General features: G+C 37.9%; 1 protein-coding gene across 3 annotated transcripts in view; it reads left to right on the top strand.

The window, feature by feature from the left end:
* NALCN (sodium leak channel, non-selective) overlaps window positions 1-20,941 on the top strand; it is a 249,642-nt gene that overhangs the window by 183,336 nt on the left and 45,365 nt on the right. For all 3 annotated transcript variants that reach the window (XM_056328711.1, XM_056328710.1, XM_056328712.1), the window contains exons 16-18: window positions 841-977; window positions 2,694-2,835; window positions 16,126-16,199. In XM_056328711.1, the coding sequence (XP_056184686.1) occupies window positions 841-977; window positions 2,694-2,835; window positions 16,126-16,199 (353 nt within the window). The remainder of the gene's footprint in view (window positions 1-840; window positions 978-2,693; window positions 2,836-16,125; window positions 16,200-20,941) is intronic.

The following is a 20,941-nucleotide window of genomic DNA, read 5'->3' as shown; positions in this document are numbered from 1 at the left end:
TATGCAATACAGGTATCATTTAAAAGAAATGTAAAAATTAATTTCACTGATTCTTTTTGTCTTGGTACTTTGTTGCAATGACACAACCAAACTGCTACATAAGGTAATGGGAATTCAGAAATCATATCTCCATAGCATTTCTCTTTTCTCTTCTATCATTAGATCTATATATCATCTGTCCATGCAGATAGATGTATCTGCCTTTTGTGTACTTAAATGTGTGGTATTCCGTGGAATAACACTTTGTGAATACATATAAATGCAACATTTTTTATGTGACTTGATGCAGCTCAGTATCAGAATGGCTGATGTAGATGGATTCTTTTAAGTCCTTTATTATTACTTATAATATTCATCTAAATGTAATTTTCCTGTTATTTTCATCTTCTGAGAGCTGGATTCCTTTAAAATTGCTCCATTTTAAAATGCTGTGTTCTATTTGGATATCGAAGAGCTGTCAGCATATACACAAAGATGTGCCTAATAAGAAAAGATCATGGGTGTTTATTTCATAAAGTGTTAGGGATCTGTGAAGAAAACGGAAATAAGCATATTGAATAGGACACTAATATGCTTTGTATTTTAAAATTAAAATTATTAACAATCCTCCCATTTTATGACTTTCAATTAAAGGCATGGTATTGTTAGGTATTTGCCAGCTTCTAACACAAGCAGACCAATAAACTCCCGAGTATCAAATTTACTCTCTGTAGTTCTTTGCTGCCATCTTCTGTTTCCTTAAATGATTGCCATTATTGTTTGGATTCTGAAAAACAAGGCTGGGATATTGCAGACTGAAATATCCCTTGCTGTCATTTTTTTTCATTTCCTTGTTTTCAGCTAAAGCAAAGTGAAGCAAATGCAGATACAAAGGAGAAGCTTCCATTGCGTCTACGCATCTTTGAAAAATTTCCGAACAGGCCACAAATGGTGAAAATCTCCAAGCTTCCTTCAGATTTCACAGTTCCAAAAATAAGGTATTGAAATATTTCCTTTGCTAGTATACTGTAAACTTGTCTGGAGCCATGTAGCACCCAAAATATTAAACTCTTTTACTTGTGGATTAGGCAGGTAGTTCAGAAAATAAGAAATTAAATAGAATTAACATTGGCATCGGAAGGATGTGACATTTTTGATTTACTCATTTTTACTTTTGAAAAAAAAATAATCTTAGCACTCCTTATAACTTACTCATGAAAGCAACTAGATGACCAGAACCAACACAAGTTGAATATGATTGAAAAGTGTGTTGTAGTTTCTCCACTCCCATTTGGATTTTAGATTAGTGGCTGACATAGACAACTTACAGTAGTCTAATCGGTTTTCCTGTAGCTTTTTAAAGATAAGGTCAACTGGCAGCAAATCATTAGAGGGGTTAACAGGCCATCCAATACCAGTTACTCTGTGATGACCTTGTCCCCTATTTGTATTTGCATAGTTACCACTTTCCTGTAAAACTCACCTTAACAAAGCATCAGACCCTCAGTTGTCTACTAGATCATTACTTACAGGACAATTATTCTTGTGCGGTACCAGAAAAAGCTTATAGGAATTCAAGGGCTGCTCTGGCACATACAGGCTGCTAAGACTGCTGAAACAGCACAGGATGGCCAAACAGGTCCTCTGGCCATGCCCATTCCAATATCCCCACTAAGCACATGCCAGGAGAGATGACGATGTGAAAGATGGCTGTCATTGTTCTGGGCCTCCTGAGGATAAATTTCTTTTGATTAGATTCACAAGGAAGCTAAGGCAGCTGGTATTACTTGCTTGTATCAGTTGAATGAAAGGAATAATGCTGGACAGAAAGGTCAGGAAAAACAACCTTCCAAACCTCAAGGAAGCAGTCATAGATGTTTTAGTATCAAAATACTGTTAGGTTATATATCGAGGGCATTCTTCTCCTAGTCTTAGTCTTTTTGAGTATTTCTTTCTAGCTTTCTTTCCCAGCATACCCTAGACTAACATGTGATCATGCCAACTGCTTAAATAGGCTTCAAAGTATTACTAGAAAATCATATATTAAATCTGAAACTATTGTACTGCGTAGAATTCTCTCTCCAGATAAAAATTAGTTTTGACATAGTCAATTCACACTGAAAATAGGGCAACTCTACTAAACTTAAAATACAGCAGGATAAATGTACATCTGTTGTAAACAGAAATGCTCCTACATTTTAAACATGGCATATGTGAGACACAGAATTGCTGAAGCGCCTTAATACTGGCATTCAAAGGAGCTATATGAACAGATGTTGTTTGAAGTCTTCAGGAAAGAATTTCTTGCAGAGAGTATGTTTCCTTTGGATTATATCAGCATTTGATTTACAGAGAAGTAACAACTCACTGTTTAATGAGCTCAAAAGAGCTGAAAACTGCAAAAGGCACTTCAAATATTTAGCACTTTAACTGGTAAATAAATAAACAAGTGAATAATAGAAGGAATAAAATTATTCTCTTCAAAACTACATGCAAGCCACCCACCTCTCCATTTACAGATTTCTTTAATACGTGAATTTAAGTTTCATCAGTTGTTTTGGCACTCCGTACATTTATACATCTGTAGCCCAGTACAACTTTTTCTTGGAGTTTATCTGTCTTGCCACTAATGAGTTGTGACATGTCATAAAGTAAACCAAATATTAACTCTTCCTGGGGTTTTAATCCATCAATATCTTCTGTTTGTTCACAAGGGAAAGTTTTATGAAGCAGTTTATTGATCGCCAGCAACAAGATACCAGCTGTTTGCTTCGAAGACTTCCCTCAGCATCTTCTTCCTCTTGTGACCACTCTAAAAGATCAGCAATTGAAGAAAACAAATATATTGATCAAAAGGTAAATCAAGAGTGTAGGGCATTAAATGTCTTTCCTTGAGTATTATGAGGAAAGACCTCAGATTGTTCAGTTTGACAAACTATGTAAAAGTGAACACAAGCTAGAATGACTGAACACAGGCTAAAAGACTGCATTTGATTTAGCCTGTGAGGAGACATCACAGCAGATCCTCACTTGATTTAAATTTTCGTGTCTCCTTTGGCTTGAAAATTTAGGCTTTGATACATAATTTTGTTTAATGCATCAATCTTATGAAGCTATGTTTTTTAAGTAGTCTTGCTGTTAATCACTGAGAAGCTACTTTCAAGTTTGTGAATATCGCATTGGATTTTTGAGTGCCTTGATACTGTTACAACATTGTAAACACACTTCACTGAAGCAATGTCTCTGTGTAATCACTGTAAGAGGAGTAAAAATTTAAGAATTATTCTAAATATTTAGAGGACATTGACGACTTAGGCCTGGGAATTGGTAGAAAACGTGCTGAACACATACATTTGATACCCATTGTGCTAAATGTGCTAAATCTCCCATCCAGACTGCCATGGCTGGTTGGATCTGAGAAATACCAGGACTGCTTGGAATGATGGTGATGATGATGCAGCATAAGTAAACGTGTGTGACTTCTGGCACCTTGCAAAACTACAGGGGCAGAAAAACTCTTCACATGCATCATGAAAGATACTGGTTTCCCAGATTTCTAGTGGCATCTACACTGATACCACTTCTTGATCACTTGTAGTATTGGCCTATTAGTGGCATTTTAAGAGACAAGTCCATTCAGTATTCATAACGGGGTGCTCAAATCCTGTTGGAATGTTAACATTGGGGGTTTGTAAGTACATTTTAAGTTACAGAATCACAGACAAGGAAGAGAGGGTATGTATTGTAGTTACACAGTATAACTCTAGCTTGCCTAGTGTGTAGTTTGCAACTATAACTCAGGACAGCATTCATACAGGCAGAGAGCAGAGTTGGGGAAAACAATACTCTTCTGATAATGAATGAAAAGAAAGAATCTGCAAACTATTGTTAATTTCCATCCCTATTTCAGTGCAAGAAGCCATTCCTGTGGCCATGTATTTTATGGCTCATCAAAGCTGAGCAGCATGGCCTGAGAGAGAGGTCTGTAGTAAAATATTATTTATCAGACAAAGAAGGCCATGGGAAGAAATCAAGCCTAAATGGACATCATGTACTCTAACAAGCACAGCAGAAAAAATGGATAAATTATTAAATGACAAGCCTAGGGGTCAGCAGAACTGTGCCAAATATCACTAATGATGGATCTCAAACGCTGTGCCAGGGAAATCAGAGGATGTTTCTGCCACGTAATGAAAAGATGAACAGAGACCTTAAACTTGTTCCAGCCACACAGATGAGTCCACAGTAGGCAATGCAGAGCTGTGCAATGATTCAGTAGATCTGTTTATATTAGTATAGTTTAGATATATTAAATTGCAATCTTAATTCCTTCATCCTGCTGTTCATAAAAGTGAATTGTTACTGTGTTTGGAGGTAGATGAATACGGGGCACAGTTTATTCATTGAGTCTTGCAATATGAAAACAGAATGCTCCATTCTTTTCAAATTCTCACTTCCCTCCAAAAGCAAATATTCATGATCTGACTTTCGTTTTTGAATTGAAGTAAGTGTTTGCAAAATGATTTTGCACTATTCAACCTGCTTTAACTGCATATTTTTGGATTATAATGCCTCTAGGGTAGAATCAATGATGAGTAATATTTCTGATAAATGTAGCTTAAAACACGGTATCTGCACATTCCTATTAAGAGGGAGAAAGCACTAAGAAGGATTTTATGAAAGTAATTGCTCTGGCTTTCTATAATTACAGTTGCCAAGGCAACTTCACTTTTGTATGAACAAATCTTCTTAAAAATATCTTATCCTTAAAAAAGCTTGGAATGGCTGGCTACACTTAAATATAAACTTTACATCCATACTTTACTTTTCATTGTGAAAAAGAAACTTGACCAACCATTTTACTAATCCCAGTGCCTAGTAGGATGCATTCCCACTGCTCCTGATAGCAGTGAAATAGCTTCAGAAACTTTTCACCTCTTTTTTGCATTGTAGTGGTTGATAAAAATAGGGTGGAAACAAAAAGTGAGATTCTGCTGGTGGATTTGACCCTATCCTTCCTTTGTGGTGCCTGAACTGTGGCTAGTTCCTCCAGTTTCTCCTGTACATATAACAGTATTTCTGCATTCCACACCTTCTGAAGTGATAGGATGTACTTAATACATACATTCCTTATTTCCACTTCAGCAACTTTATTTTTTTTCTTTCACTAAAAATCTGCCACTAGATATATAAGGTGGTGGTTTTGTGTTCAAAATTAATCTGACCCATAATTTGTGATGATTGATAAAGCAAATCGCGTTTTGTTCTCCTATATAATGGGTTTAGCAAGTATTTTCAGTATTATAATTACCCACTTCCTTGAAAAGAAGTTTTAAGTTTTAAAAGGGAGTAGGTTTTCATTGCATTTTTTCTTTAATCTTCTCAAAATAATTGAAAAAATTATTTATTTGTATATATTACCATAACCATAATGACAGTTGATTTGAAATTATTTTCATCTATCCCAAATCAAAAGGACAGCTTTAGAAAACAGATTTATCCGCTATACTCCTTTTTTCCCAGTTTTTCTAGCTCTTCCGAATATCTAAACTACTATCAAAGTAAAAAATAAACCAAACGCTAATATAAAAAGTTACTTTTAGACACCAAAATGCCCTTTACCTTTTATACATCCCCTAAAGAGTTTTCTTTCAGTGTGTGGAGTCTGAGTGGGTGTGTGGAGAGAGATTGCCATGGTCATTCTTCTCATCCGATGCCAGCAACACCTGGGCTATCTCCATTACAGATGCTTGATAGGCAGCTTAGCATGATGCTTTGGTTGAGTTATGATTATCTGTTGTTTACCCTGGAGAAAAGGAGGCTCAGGGAGGGCCTTATCACTCTCTGCAACTACATGAAAGGAGGCTGTAGGCAGGTGGGTCTCTTCTCCCAGGTAACAAGCAATAGGACAAGACAAACTGGCCTCAATTTGTGCCAGGGGAGGTTTACATTGGATATTAGGAAAAAAATTCTTCACTTAAAGGGTTGTCAAGCATTGGAACAGGCTGCCCAGGGAGGTGGGTAGAATCACCATCCCTGGAAGCGTTTAAAAATTACGTAGATGTAACATTTAGGGACAAGGTTTAGTGGTGGACTTGGCAGTGTTAGGTTAACAGTTGAACTTGATCTTAAAGGTCTTTTCCAACCTAAATGATTCTATGATTCTATATACTTTCATACTTTGCATGAAAATTATTCACAGTATGCTGGGAATTTTCTTAGCTAACCAGTATTTCAGTAAGTTCTTGGACAGGAGAACTGGATGAAATATGGAAACATAATTTTTGTGTGAGTGGGTATATAAGAAAGGAAGTTGGCAGAAAATAAGGACATCTCACTGTGGTGGCTCTCGCAGGAGCCTGAATGATAGTCACAGCAAGTTTCAGGGGGTTAAGATCTGAATGAGCTGTAAGATTTACAGCAAATCAGGCATCCAGTAAAATGAGTTGGCTTTAGAGCATTGGCCTTGGCTTCTTAACTTTAAGACTGAGGTGTTCTGTGCTCCTCAGATTACAGGGTCATACAACTTTTAGCAAGCCCTGTGAAAAATTGTTGTGAGGTGGACACTCCTGAACTGGTTATTTATACATATTTATAACAGCATATTGCTGTTAAATAAATTTCAAAACTGGCAGGCTTATGAGATGAAGTTCGAAAATGCCTATGGCTTAATATGTACAGATACCCATGTGCATGTTTTACAGCAGTGGCACAGCAGGAGTGAATTACAAAACAAAGCAAAAGAGCATTTAATATATCCATGTATTTTTATAGTTCAGACTTCTAACATCTTCCCATTTAATCGAAGGAATATAAACAAGCCAGTTCCCTTATTTCTGCATTTATAAGATTAATTGGATAGTAGCAAACAGAATTTCTCTTTTCCATCCTCGTTATCATCCTGTTTCCTTTCACATTGTATGAATTTTGGTTTTAGCGCTGCAAGCAGTGAAGTTAGTAGCCATTCCTTTTTCCTGTGGGAGCAAGATCCACCATTAAGGTCTAACTCCTGAGAAAGCTCGGCACCCCACACCATATGCCTCTCCACTGATTTCCTACTTATCAACAGAATGTACCTGTATGGTGGAAGGTCATGGTCAGAAAGTAAGAGCTGATCTCAGAGGTTGTCAGAGCCATTACCATGGAGGGCTATGAACATTAAGCAGCAGACCTTGCGCTGGCTTCTGCATTCGTTAGGGAGTCAGAGCACCAAGGTGATATGTTCACGATGACCTGTATTGCCTTGCAGGTGTGCTGCTGAGCTCCCACACTCTTTTCATAGGCTGTTTGCCTTCATTCACAGATAGGATCCTGCTGGTACCCATTAAAGTTAGATGGGATGGAACACAAGAATCAACCCACTTATAAGCCTTATCCTGGAAGTACTTCCTTGGAGATCAACATCCTTTGGTCTATGTAGAAATCATTATGTCTCAACACCTAAGGGAAAGTTTATGATATTATCTGTTTACAGTTTCACACACAAATTGAGCACACAAGATTGCCCACAACTTTAACGCATGTTTAGTTAACATCAGAGATACTCCATTTGTGAGCAGCTGAGACATGCCACCTATTCTTGGTAAGATGTTTAATCTGGCAGTTTGTTACAGCATGTCTTTTTGTGATCTGTGCTCAGCTTCTTTCATTAACTATTCTAGTTCTTGCAAAAAGACCCATGTATATTCTGAGAGTATTCTGAAAGGTCTTCTCCTTGCAGAAAGTATTTGTGATTGTTAAAGCTGAAATAGTCTTTCAGCTTTTCTAAGGCATAGCTTTTAGTATTGAAGACGGGGTATCCCAGCATATCTTTCAGAAAATCATCAGGCATGAAGACATACTTATAAACTTTATTAGCATTTTTTCCTTCTTAGACAAGAACCAAGAGTAGAATATTTACTCACAAATTGTCTTTTCCAGAATTTCTACTGTTCTAATAAACTTATGTCCCAAGTTAATCAGCCTCTTCTGAACTTTATTTTGGGCATTCTGTTGTGCAAAGCAGAACTTTGGGACAAAAAGTATGATAGCATTCATTTGTGTTCCTGGTTATTCTTTTCTCTAAGTAATTTGAAAGAATTGTCACATTAAATTTTAATATAGCAGAAACTAATAAAGTGAAATTGCACATGAATTGCAAGTAGAAAAGATTATTTATTTTTAAACACTAATAAATACTACATTTTCTTCTGAAATAATTCTTGCAGAATTTTCTGCATAAGTATCAGGAAAAATCATTCAAATTTTATTTTAATCTCCCTTTACTAAGTATATGAGTCCTACAATTTCAGTTTCTGTATACCACTTGTTAATTAAACACAGCCAAGTGCTTTAGTGTTACCTATCTATGTCATTCATAGGTTACTGACAAAAATCTATGTATGTGGGAATGAGAATGGCTTATGAATCTAACATTTGCTTACACATTGCAGTCTTGATGTCAAAGATAATTTGTGTCCCATGTCTGTTCTCATCAGATCTTTCTATTGAAGTTAATATATGTAAATACAGTAATGCATTTCAGGTTTTCTAAAAATTAATTAGGAGATGTCTTTGTCTATTTTGCATTTTTTAAAGAACTTGCTTATTTTATGATAAAATGGGTATGTAACAATATCCCTATGTCCCAAATAATCAATTTATAGGAAAAGACACTGTTTCATTAAGTATTTTACCATATACACATTTTATCTGGTAATTTTTAATTTTTCTGACCGTGTTTGCCTTCACAGCAGAGAAGACAGAACTGCAATAGTAACAAGACTGTTCTTTTATTGTCAGTTTTTGTCTTCTGATGATTTTAAATTGCTTTGGCACTTTTCCTCTACGTCGTAAGTTCAAAATTCTACCTGGAGAAGACCAATTTTCAATTACATTCAGAGAGAAAGAAGGCTGAAACTGGATATACTTTGCCCTTTTCAAAAAGTGCCATAATACTTCACCACTTCTTCCTGGCACTGCCTTTCTACTTCTTCAGTTTTGCACTAAAAGATGTCAAGGGTTTGATACAAAGGCCATGAAGATGCATTAAAACACAAGGGGCTGATCATAATAAAAAAAAATACAGACATGGTAAAAATGTTAGGGCCATTGTATTTTAATAGAAAAGAGCATGCGTTAGTTTGGAGTGAAGGGAGAGGCAGTGAGGGGCTGGGTTACAGGAATGACCTTCTACTTGAGCCTTGTACTCTCCCTTCCCCTGCTCCTACAGAGGAATCCAGATCTCCTTCTCCAAGCTCTTCAGTCTTCCTCACCCACTCACAAGATTTTTACAAGAATTGATCAAACATAGTCGAGATTACTTTGTTCTAGTGAAGGGAATTATATGCATGTGCTTATACAACCAGGAGTATGATTTTTCCTTGTTCCCCCAACCAAAATTACCTCCCATTTGAAACTCCCAGTCCATGTCAGTCTTCTTGCATTCCCAGTCCAGCCCAACCTGGCAGTCCCTTCTTCCCTAGAGCCTCAAGATCCCCAGCTCAAGGTGTGGAGTGGAGCCTTCTCCTCCATCACTGCATACCCAGCACAATGTATTACAACCCCACATCAGCTTGGCCAGGAGTCCTCACTTCTACCCTGCTGTTGGCTGCCGCGAGTAATCTACCCAGCCCTCTTCACTAGCTTTTCACAAGGTCTCCCTGCCTCCTGCATCAAGTAAAGATAGAAAAAAAAAAAAAAAACTATGCAAGGTTGTACTTGCCAAAATAATCAGAGGGACTGAACACCTCTCCTATGAGGACAGACTGAGAGAGTTGGGGTTGTTCAGCCTGGAGGAGAAAGGTCCATGGACACCTTATTGCAGCCTTTCACTACTTAAAGAGGGCTTATAAGAAAGATGGGGACAAACATTTTAGTAGGACCTGTAGTGATAGGGCAAGGGGGTAATAGTTTTAATCTAGAGGAAGTTAGATTCAGACTACGTATAAGGAAGAAATTTTTTATGATGAGCATGGTGAAACACTGGAACAGGTTGCCCAGAGCGGTGGTAGATGCCGCACCCCTGAAAACATTCAAGGTCAGGTTGGACTGGGGTCTGAGCAACCTGATCTAGTTGAAGATGTCCCTGCTTATTGCAGGGGGGTTGGACTAGATAGATGACCTTTAAAGATCCCTTCCAACCCAAACCATTCTATGATTCTATGAAAAACCTACCCGTTAAACTGCTGAAAGTAAAAAACTTGGACATGCCAAAGGGAAAAACCCAACCGTAATAAGACAAGACATAAAAGAGAGGGATTCTTCTCCCACCCTGGAGGTGCTTCCCTATGTATCTGAGATGGACTATTATCGTCTCCTTTACGTCTTCAGTGTTTTATAAGTATGCTAGTATTAGCCTTGTCCACATCCTCAGACTTAATTGAAAAAAGTTTCTTTGTTATGAAATGACATGTAGATTTTCCAGACCAGTAGTCAGCTAATTAGAAGATAGTTTTCCTTAAGAGACAGGCAGCAATCAAGGGCTGCAAAAGGAATTAAGGCTATTTCAGGTCAATGACTCCCAAGAGTTAAGGAGATTATGCCCACTTCTCATTCTAGACATCTGATCAAAAGGGACAGCCTTTGACTCCTTGTGGCACTTATCTAATGCTAGACCACTTTCTTGACTGTTTCTTATATAGGACGACCTCGCCAAGGGCCAGATTTTCAAAATCCAAATGAAAATAGTTCTACTTTGAGAGAGGGAAATGGATTAGGTGATCTCTAGAGGTCCCTTGTAATTGCATTCTTTATGATTCTGTAGGCATTAAGCAAAGTTTTCAAAAGAGTTTAAGAAATTCCCCACTGATTCCTATAGGATTTAGTTGCTTAACCTGCTTAAATTCTTTGGAACATTTTGTTAGGTGCCTATCAACAACTTAGAGTCTGGCCTTCCATATTTTTGTCACATGAATTTTGATAGTCCAGTCTCTTCAAGCCAAAGATGCACAGTCAGAATGTTGAACAATATCTGCATTTGAAAGGCTACACAGCAAACTCCTGTGGGCCAAAAATATCCTATATTTAATGAAATGCTCAAGCTTTAAACAGATTCTGCCCACATATTTCCTCACTGTTTCTTAAAAATCACTCTGTTATATTGCTTATTGTACTGACTCCTCATATTTTCCCTAGAAGCTGCACATGTTTAAATCACAATATAGTCTGTTAATTCTGCCAGTGTACATAAATCCATCAACTAGCATCCAACAAATTCCAAACTGAAACAGAAGCTTTGGATGATTATTTTTTTTCCTTGCTTGGAATTTTTGGCATGGTATAGAAGACTATTTCCATATGGTCCTGCAGTTGCCTATAAAACATTGTCATCAACAGCACTAAGTTAAAATTCTTAATTTTCATATAACACTTAAGAAATTGCATTAGAAAAATATATTGCATGCACTTTTTTTTTCCATTGTCCACCAAACATTTCAGATATTTATATCTCATTATTTATTTATGACCTTGTCTCACCTTGTGTTGCAGTACACCCACTAACAGTTGTCTCTTCTGCCAACTCTGCGGTGGTCCAATACAAAAATAATACACTACATCACCACAGTTTTAACCTATTGATAGCATGCAATCCTCCATCAAATTCAAATGTTGAAAACAATTGTTTTTTGCAGTGCTTTCTGGAGTTTGTGCACTGCGAACATGTTGCTAGCAAAATATATCAAAACCTTGACAATGAATAGCATTTCTCAAAACTTAAAACCACTGAGCCATATCTTAGCTGTTATAAATTGGCATAGATCCCCCTGAAGTCAGCAGTGTTGTGCCAGTACACTTACGTTACAGGTCTGGCCCACAGTCATTAGCTGTCACCTATCAAAAGTATCGCCCTGAGTTGCTTTGCTTTTAATCTTATGCCAAGGATTTTCTTTTTCCAGGGTAGAAAGCCTGGATTTTTAAAATATACTACTAAATAAATATTGTCATTCAAATTGTCTGCAGTACCTTTCCAAAGCAGCGGGTGGCACTTGCAGAGCAACAATGTTCTGTGATTTCGCTTCTTTTACAACAGTTACAGTGGTTTATTGCTTTGTCCTAGTCATTCTGGACAAATGCGGTTTCGTAGGATGTAGCATTCAGATCGGGTTCACATTGGCTGGACCAAGTCGTTTTGTCTGCCTGAAGTCTGTTCTGCCAACAGCAGCAGTGAAGCGTGCCAGCACTTGTGGAAGAAGCACCACCTGCAGATTTCCTAATTCTATGTGTGCAGACACATCTGTGTGAATAAACTCAAAGGAATGCAGGAACCAAGACGTTTGTGGGAGCACATGCTTTCCATCTAAAACCTTTTCGTCCAGGAAATATTATTGGTAATTTGCTGACCTGTCACAGCTGTTCCTTACAGATTAAAGTAGCCTGCAGGAGTTCTTTAAAATGGGTTGTTGAAATCATATTTAACAGTAATCGGATGCTGTTAGGTGATTTCAGGACAGTGTCTTATACTAAAAAATAATGCTCTATAGCAGAAAGCTATATCGCACTGTTATTTCTGCACTGAGTGTACTTATAGGTTGCATAAAGATGCAAATAAATAAATAATGGCTAATAAAGATACACTGAGGGTGTCCTCACAGTACATCACAATCTGTAATAAAAGACCCAGCAGGCTAAACAGATACACCCTAAAATAACCTCAGTAGAGTACACTGTACTAACTTAATTCCACATCATCTGATCAAGTAATGTCTTTTGTATGTTAACACTGCTAATAATTTCCTCTGCAACATTCAAGAACTCGGCAGGTATCACAAGTTTTAATTGCCAGCCTCATTCTACACCAGCATGTGGCATCTAGACATTATTAAACAAAATACTGATCATCACCCCCATTCTCTTTGTACAGTTCCATTGTTTGCCTAGTGTGCTATGCAAATTTGGAAAATTAAATGAGAAGTACTTTTATTTATCTAATATAGAAGTAAGGATACATATTTTAAAAATCTGTAGTCATGTTTGATTTTCTTCAGCATGCTATTGATAGATGCATGTTGCTATTTGACTGACTACTGACTCCTTTAAATATCAGACACTGATCTATTGTGCATATCAAAAAATATTACCATGTATTGCTTCTTCTGAGTATTTTAAATTTGAGATAATTCGCCAGGGTTCTGCTGAAGAAAGGACTCTTAAATCCTACAAAGCAATGAGGACCATCATCTTCAAAAGCCTTAATCCTTGGAAGTGCCTAGGTTATATTATCAGTTCCATTTTGGACCACTGAGATCCCTAGGCACCAAAGTATAGGATCTTGTACATGCTCATGTATTCCTGGGTTAACAAACTGGATACCTGGCTCCAATCTCAATTCTCTCAGAACTTCACCTAAGCATCAGTCCATTGGGTATGCTTAGATCATGGTCAGTGCCTAAGGATGTACTGCCTCAGGTGCAAATTTCACAGCTAGTCCTTCTGAAAAATAGTGCAGGAAAAGTAAATGCAATCTTTGCACAAATAACCTGGTGCAACACCCTGTGTTCTGGTCACTTTTCCCATTCCCATGACTTCTTAGACATTTATTTGTTTAAGCATCACTGAATAAAATTCATGAGCAGCTTTGGGATTGGGAACTAGAACCGTCTTTTCTCCCCATCTCAGTGGCTCCAGACATGGGCTCCTTCCTACTGCTTCTCTTCATCTCACTGGTTCCATGGATCTTGCACCTCTGGCTGTGCAGTGGCCAAATACGAGTGCAGCACTGTCCTTGCAAATCTCCAGCAGACAACTAGGGTGTCACTGAAGGCATCAAAAGCAGGGGGTCAAACGATTTCAAGCTGAAGTTATGCAAGGGATTTAGCAGTATACTTTCATGCATAATGTATGCCACTGTCTCCTTCTTGTGTGTCTTGCTACCTAGAGGGAAGATCCACAGTCCCTGGTAGACAAATAAGCCAGATGTAAGTGGCCCTTGACCTAGACCTGCTGGGAACTTTTCCTGAGAAGTTCTTCTTCCTTCCTGGCACTAGATGGTCTCACACTTGGCTTGAGGAAGCACTGAATGTATCAGTACAAGCACCCAGCCTCCCTGTAAAATCTTTGAAAAGAAGCAAGACTCCTCGTTCCCACTTTCCCAGGGCACATTCCCTTGTTGATGACCTGTGTGAATTTCCCTGCTTGGGCCACACACACACTTAATGCCAAGGTGTTTTGACACCGATTTTAAATGCCAAAAAGAAGTGTATGTCAGATAGGGAGCTCTAGACAATTTCAGGAAAATTTCTTTGCCTCAGCTTTTTTCTGAAATCAGATGAGCAAAAGCTGGAAATTTGGAAGGAAATTAGTGCTTCCTGTGTTTGAAATCTTTCTAATTTCTAAGATGTTAACAAGTAAAGAATTGTTATTAGACAGAAATAGACATAACACACTAGTAGGCAGCACACTTTTTTCCTGATATTTGATGTAATTGCAATTACTCTAAAGCAATTATTTATAACAGGAAAAAACAACAGAAAGAAAAAAGCTGTTTTTCCACCTTCACTATTCCCGTAAGTTTGATGTTCCTAGTTGAGTCCTAAAACAATTACTAGCTAACACCTTGCAAAAGGATAGATACTCCTGTGGTTTGGAGGCTTCTTTCTGAAATCCTGATAAGGGAAAAAATCAGTTATCTGGGATTCCACTGACAATTTCACTGACATTACAAGAAAAAAGATGTGAAAGAGCTGTCGCTGCTGTCACCATCGTCAGTTATATCTAAATGCATAATAAGGTATCATGCTGATAAGTCCACTAAACCTGTACTGAGGTACTGCAAATGAGTTAAAACGCACATAAATACGTTTCAATATATGAAATACTTACTACTCCACAATATTTAATATAACAGTATATCTCATACTGTGATTTTCAGATTATTTTTGTGTTAACAATTCCCAGGCAATGGAACAATTTTTTGGTTTATGTTCAAACATTCAACAGTTCTGTTACTATTTTTTTGATCTTAACTGAAATTCCAATACCTTATTTTCTGAACTACTTTCTGAAGTATTGCATACTTTATTGCAGTTTTCAAGTTGCAGTTTTTTAAGGAACCCACAGAATTTCAAAATACTGGTGTTTTCAGATCATCTGTGTTCTTACCTCCACAGGCTGTGCAGAAGTGGGTCAGGACTTGACAAAGGTTAAAGAGGCCACACTTGAAAAGGCAAGGGTTAGGGCAAGAGGCTGCAGCCTGCTGTTACAGGTGTGGCTTAAAAAGATGCAGTTCCTCACCTAAATTCTTCAGCTGTGATTTGCCAAATTGTTAACCACTTCCTTGGGAATTAAGTGCTTGTTTTTTTTCACATATCTCAGTCCTTCTATTTCATGTTCAGCGAGTCCTGTTTACCAGAATATGGCTAAAACACTGTTCGTGACCAGAGGCAAGTACAAACACGTTTTGCTCACCACATCTTTGCTCTGCATCAGGAGGAAAGAAAGGGACCTACTTTCGTTTCACCTAGCTCTGGGCACTGAAATTACACATCTCAGCATTGTTAGCTGGCTCTTCCATATAGTCAGAGCACCTCCAGATATGATCCAGCCTAGTCAAAATCTAAAATGGAGGAGGAATAGCAAGGATTAAGACAAAGATGTGACTTGGCTAACTGGAGAAGACAATAAATCTGTAATAAAGGGAATAATATTCACACTATTCAACAAAACTAACTGCTTCTTGCTACCCAGAATTAGCAAGGGATTGGGATAGGGAGGCTAAAAGCTGCGACGTAAGGCTATGGTTTTATACCAGGGGTCCTCAAACTTTTTAACCAGGGGGCCGGCGCACAGATGCAGCGGCAGGCAGTCATCTGCGGCTGCTTGGTTTCCACCCCCAACCCCCGCAGGGGGGTGCGGGGGCGTCTGTAAATACCAGGGGCCGGATTGAGGACCCTGGGGGGACGTATCCGGCCTGCGGGCCGTAGTTTGAGGACTCCTGTTGTAGACATTCCTGAAGGAATTTGCTGTATGTGACCATCTTGATCTTATCCACCATCCTTTTCCTGGAAAAGGACATCCATGCCACAGACTGTGAAAAACAGCTTTATAATAGAGAACATTGTTTTTAATTTTACATACATTCAGCATCATAATGTTTCATTGGTCTGTCACATACACATGCTATATTTTACAGCAATTAAAAAGTACCCTGTCTTTTTCTTAATTTTATAGCTCCGTAAATCTGTTTTCAGCATCAGAGCAAGAAACCTTCTAGAAAAAGAGACAGCAATCAATAAAATTCTAAGGTAAGAGTCAGCAGTGATTTGATATTATTTTAACTGTCATAATTTCTCATAATCTTGTTTTTCATGAACATTACTGTATGTATAATATTTATAATAGTGTATCACTTTGTAGTAGATCTGTTGTTTTCACTATCAAACATAAATTGCTCTTTTCTCTGGCTATATTATATGCTTGAACAGCATCAAGAGAGACTTCTTCAGTATGTATTTGAATTCTGTGTCATGCAGAAAGACCATGTTTCAGGTCTTTTCACTTTTTTCTTGTAAATTAACCAAAAAATATCTCTTCATAAGCAGTGTTATTTTGCCTGAAGAATTCCAGCCTAGTTCTTGCATATATATGCACATAAATATTCGAAGGTGATGTACACTAGAAAGCATACACTACAGCTGATCGTATTCCAGGTAGGAAATGTACAATGAATATTTCAGAACTGGAACTTCTGCGGGAGGATTTCCTGAATGTTTTCATGATGATCACTCTTTTTGGTATTCCTTATTGAGAAGGTACTCAGCATCGTACTGAGTATTTACATAAGAAAATGGTGCAAGCCTAAGTCTCCAAGACCCATGTTTAAAGTTATCATATAGCTAACACCATGCCACAGGTTTTCATGCCACTATTGGTTTTATATTATAATGACTGTCATTGATATAAGGTGCATTAGCAATGCTAACAATTTATAGATCATTCTTTTTTTTATATTTACATTCTCACCAAAGCAGGTGCATCTTCAGAATGTAGTGGATGAATGGTCCCAGGTAAATACACAGTATAAACAGGAATAACTGATCTGACAAGTCGCAGCTGTGGGATTAGATTAAGTATGGCAGTGTTTTATGAGGAGCAGTGCACTAGAATTCAGTATGATTTCCGAATTATGAGGTTTCTTGAAAAGTGCCTAGTAATTACATGCCATTTGAGAAATATTACAGCTCTAGTTCTTTTTTAATACTCTATAAGAATACAGCACAGGGAGAACTATAAAAATTAATGTGAATCTTTATCTGTCTTTAAACCCACAGTAATGAAAAGATAAACAATTACTAATTCTAATGAATGCTCTTTGTCAAAATAGTATTAAGAAATGTAACTACAAGATCATCAGTATTCAATTTTAACAAAACTTAGGGCTCTATTTGTAAGCATTTATTTCAGTTACGTTAATGTATCTTGATTTTACAACCATCACTGTTAGAGATGAATAAATACAAGTCTATTTGTTCTAATAAAAAAAAACATGGCTTCATAGCAGTGTTTTAGTAAAACATTTGTACTGAAATTCTATGTTATATTACAACTATGAAATGTTATTGACACCTCTAGAGTTACACAAATGTCAGTGGTTTGCATGTTTCTTATACTGTACCACAGAGGAAACATGTAGACAAAGAGGATACCCTACTTTTACATTTATTCTTTTTTCAAACTGTGACATCTGTAGGGGTTTCATTCTTTCTTACATAGAATAAAAAAAATAAATACTGCAAACTGAAATTCAGAATTCTGATTCATTCTTCCATCAGCACAGAACTTTCTCCTTTTCAGGACAAGTCTGAAGCAGAGTGGGAGGAGAATTGAAGCTGTTAAAGGAAAAATTCACACAGATGTGGGTACCACTAGGCTTGCTTTAATCACAACTCAGAGTTGGGCCACCACCTCAGTGAGTGGCAGAGAACAAAGGGATGCAGCACAGCTTATATACACTTATCAAATCATTAGCCAATGTCCCAAGTGTTTAGGGGTTTCCTTTGGTCTTGCAGTTCTGCAGATCCATCACCTGACTCTGTCCCAGCTGATTCATCTATTCGGTTCCAGTCTCTACCTCGGTTCCAAGATGCTCCTCAGATCATCATCTCCTTTCTACCTCTTTAACTCACACAATCCGTCAAACAGACTTAGTCTTTGAACAAGCAATTCCCATTCACATATACTATTTTTTCTAAAAACACCTGTGTTTCTGAGAGCACCTGTGTATACAAAGCGATCATCGATTGTTTCTCTATTCTCCTACTGATTAACTTGACTAAGTTTTAAACCAGCCTTGGATTAGGGCTGTACATGGGATGAGGCCTGGTTCTGCCATGTAGCAGCTTCAGCACGTTAAAATTCTTAATTCAAAATACATTTTCTTCAACAGAAGCAAACTGCTCTTTGGACTTCACAAAGTTCTCAGAGGTACCAGGACAGAATCAGAAATCAGTTCTTCCAGCTTCAATCCTGCTGACTTCCAGTCGGTCCTTCAGAGCACAGCTTGTGCCAAAGTTCTGTATCTAGGAGGACTTTCTCGTCATTTCACCTGAATTCCTTTGAAGAAAAGTTTCAGAGGCAGAAGAAGAAAGTTTTCACTTACTAATCTATTTTAATTTAATTGTTCCATTTAATCTCTTAATCTAATCTACATTTACTGTGCTTTCCCATCTACTCCCTGGGTCACTGGCAATGAACTTTTGAGGAACATGGGTAAAAGTAGGGAATTTCTATCAAGTAAGAAAAATATGGGGTCATATGTCCTCTAATGCTTTCTCGGTATGCTTGTAAGTCACTTACAAAGAGGCAGTCTTATTCTCCTCCTGATAAAAAGGAATATATACTGTTTACTGTTCCTTGTTATTGCCTCATGATTGTTAAATAAGGTCTGAACTGTGACATCTCCAATGCATCTCTTCCAGCATAAGAAGATTTTCTTCATGGTATATCTGGCGGGCATGATGATGGAGAGCATTGCCAGTGATGTCCCTGCTGGTTCTGAGCACTGCCAGTGTTTCCATGTTGATGCGAGTGTTGATGCAGGGGAGTTTTACAAACAAAGAAGTGATAAGAAAGGATAAAATTTGCAGTTGAAACTTTGGATTCCATTCAAGGAATACAGGAAAACTCAAACTCACAAGACATGAGAGATTCTTTTTCATATTTTTGCTTTTGTTGTAAATGCTGTATACTGCTTAATAAAAGTGTCTGAGTCTCAGCAATTCAGAGTATCTGACAAAAGAAGAAATGGTGTTTATGCCAAGAACAGTAAAAGATAACTCAGGATGTCCCTTCTAGCATCTTTTTAATTTTTGTCTACCTGAATTAAGAAGCATTTATCTGAAGCAATGCCTCTACACAGTAAAGCTGCCCGTGGGCAACTTCAGCTTGATCAGATTGCCATGCTGAAAAGAGAATTTTATGTCTCTTGTAACTTAAGTCCACCTCTTACCTTTCCCCCCTACTTTTTAAACCTTGTCAAATTGTATTTTAATCAAATTCTGAATGTTTCAACATAACCAGCTGCATAGGAGTATGCATTACACAAGTACCTTTATGTCTGTCTTGTGCATCTTCCTCTATCCAAACCTTGTTTCTGTCTTTATATACTGCAGTTTGATATCTTCCCTAAGAGGAGAAAGAAGGGCATAAATAGCCCTCAGCCACCCAGAGTGACAGTTCATACATTCAATAGCAGGTGTCTCACCTGCTCATCTAATGTTACATTATGCAGCAAAGCAGAGGTCTCAGGTCTTTTTTGGTTTTCTTCAGCTTTCTTACTGCACTCTAGGGGAACTCTGTTTTCTGAACATGCCGGATTAGAAGCCAATGTTCACCTTGTCTCCTTAAGGTCTTGGTGCAGTTAGCCCTGGGAACAAAGTCAAGAATGTAGCAACTGCAATCCTGGGTACTGTGACCAGTAAAGATTTGCTTCACCCCTGCCAGTGTCAATGCACAGAGGGGCTTAAGTCTCACATAAAGCCATTCTGAGGACAAGGACTTCACCCTTCCAAGGAAAATGAAACAAGAGTTACAGACCATTAGAGCAGCTTCTTCAAAACACGATCACATTTAGCAGTGCCTCTGAATTACAGACAGCTTCATTTCTTTCTGAAAAATATGATACATTTCCCACAGCAGCAATAACCACTGCTAGCAATTGTAATTCCTCCTGCGAATCTTCAGTGTTTCCCACTTTTGTCTCACTACCTTGTGATTACTGCTTTTCATCTTAAGAAGGAGTTTTGTGTCTGTGATTCTTCTGACCCTCATTCATTGTGGGATCATTATTTAAGAATGCATGTTTAGTCCTTTATTAGTCCCACTGACTTTCTGAAGTAGAGAGGGTGGAGAATGTCCAGTCAGAATGTATGTAAGTCAGTCCAATCGCTCTCTAGTGTTGAGGATAAGTTGTAAACAGCACAGGATGGTGGCGAAACAGAGGAAATTTAGAGTAGTTTCACACAGTCCAAAATACAATCAAAGTATCAGTAGTGCAGAACCTGACTATTAAACCCTGCTTGACAGAAAAATTCAGGCTGGAAGGGACCTCTGGAGGTCATCTGGTCCAGCCATGTCCAGATGGCTTTTGAGTATCCCCAAGGATGGAGGCTCCACAACTTCTATGGGCAACCTGCATCAGTGCTTGGCCATCCTCACATAAGGAATTATATCCTTGATTTATAAATTACAAGGACTAACTTAAAACTTCTTATCAACAGACCAAAGATGATCAAACTTATCAAAACCACAAAAATTCATTTTATTATAAAATGTCACAGCACTAGCAAAACTGGCCAGCTGCAACAAGGCTTTTACCACCCCATACCAGATAACTTCAATAAGTAGTTTCCACACCTTGCCCCAGCACAGCTACCAATCCCCCACAAGATTTCAAAAGTTCATCTGCTGTCCATGCTGTTTCTTCAGCCTCTCCAGATCAGTCCACCCTGCTTCTTGTCTCTGCTGCATCCAGATTCTTCCTTCTCCA

Source organism: Falco biarmicus, chromosome 2, assembly GCF_023638135.1.
Source record: "Falco biarmicus isolate bFalBia1 chromosome 2, bFalBia1.pri, whole genome shotgun sequence".
Lineage (NCBI taxonomy): Eukaryota > Metazoa > Chordata > Aves > Falconiformes > Falconidae > Falco > Falco biarmicus.
The sequence above is the reverse complement of the archived record's forward strand: the minus strand, read 5'-3'. Positions and strand labels throughout refer to the sequence as shown.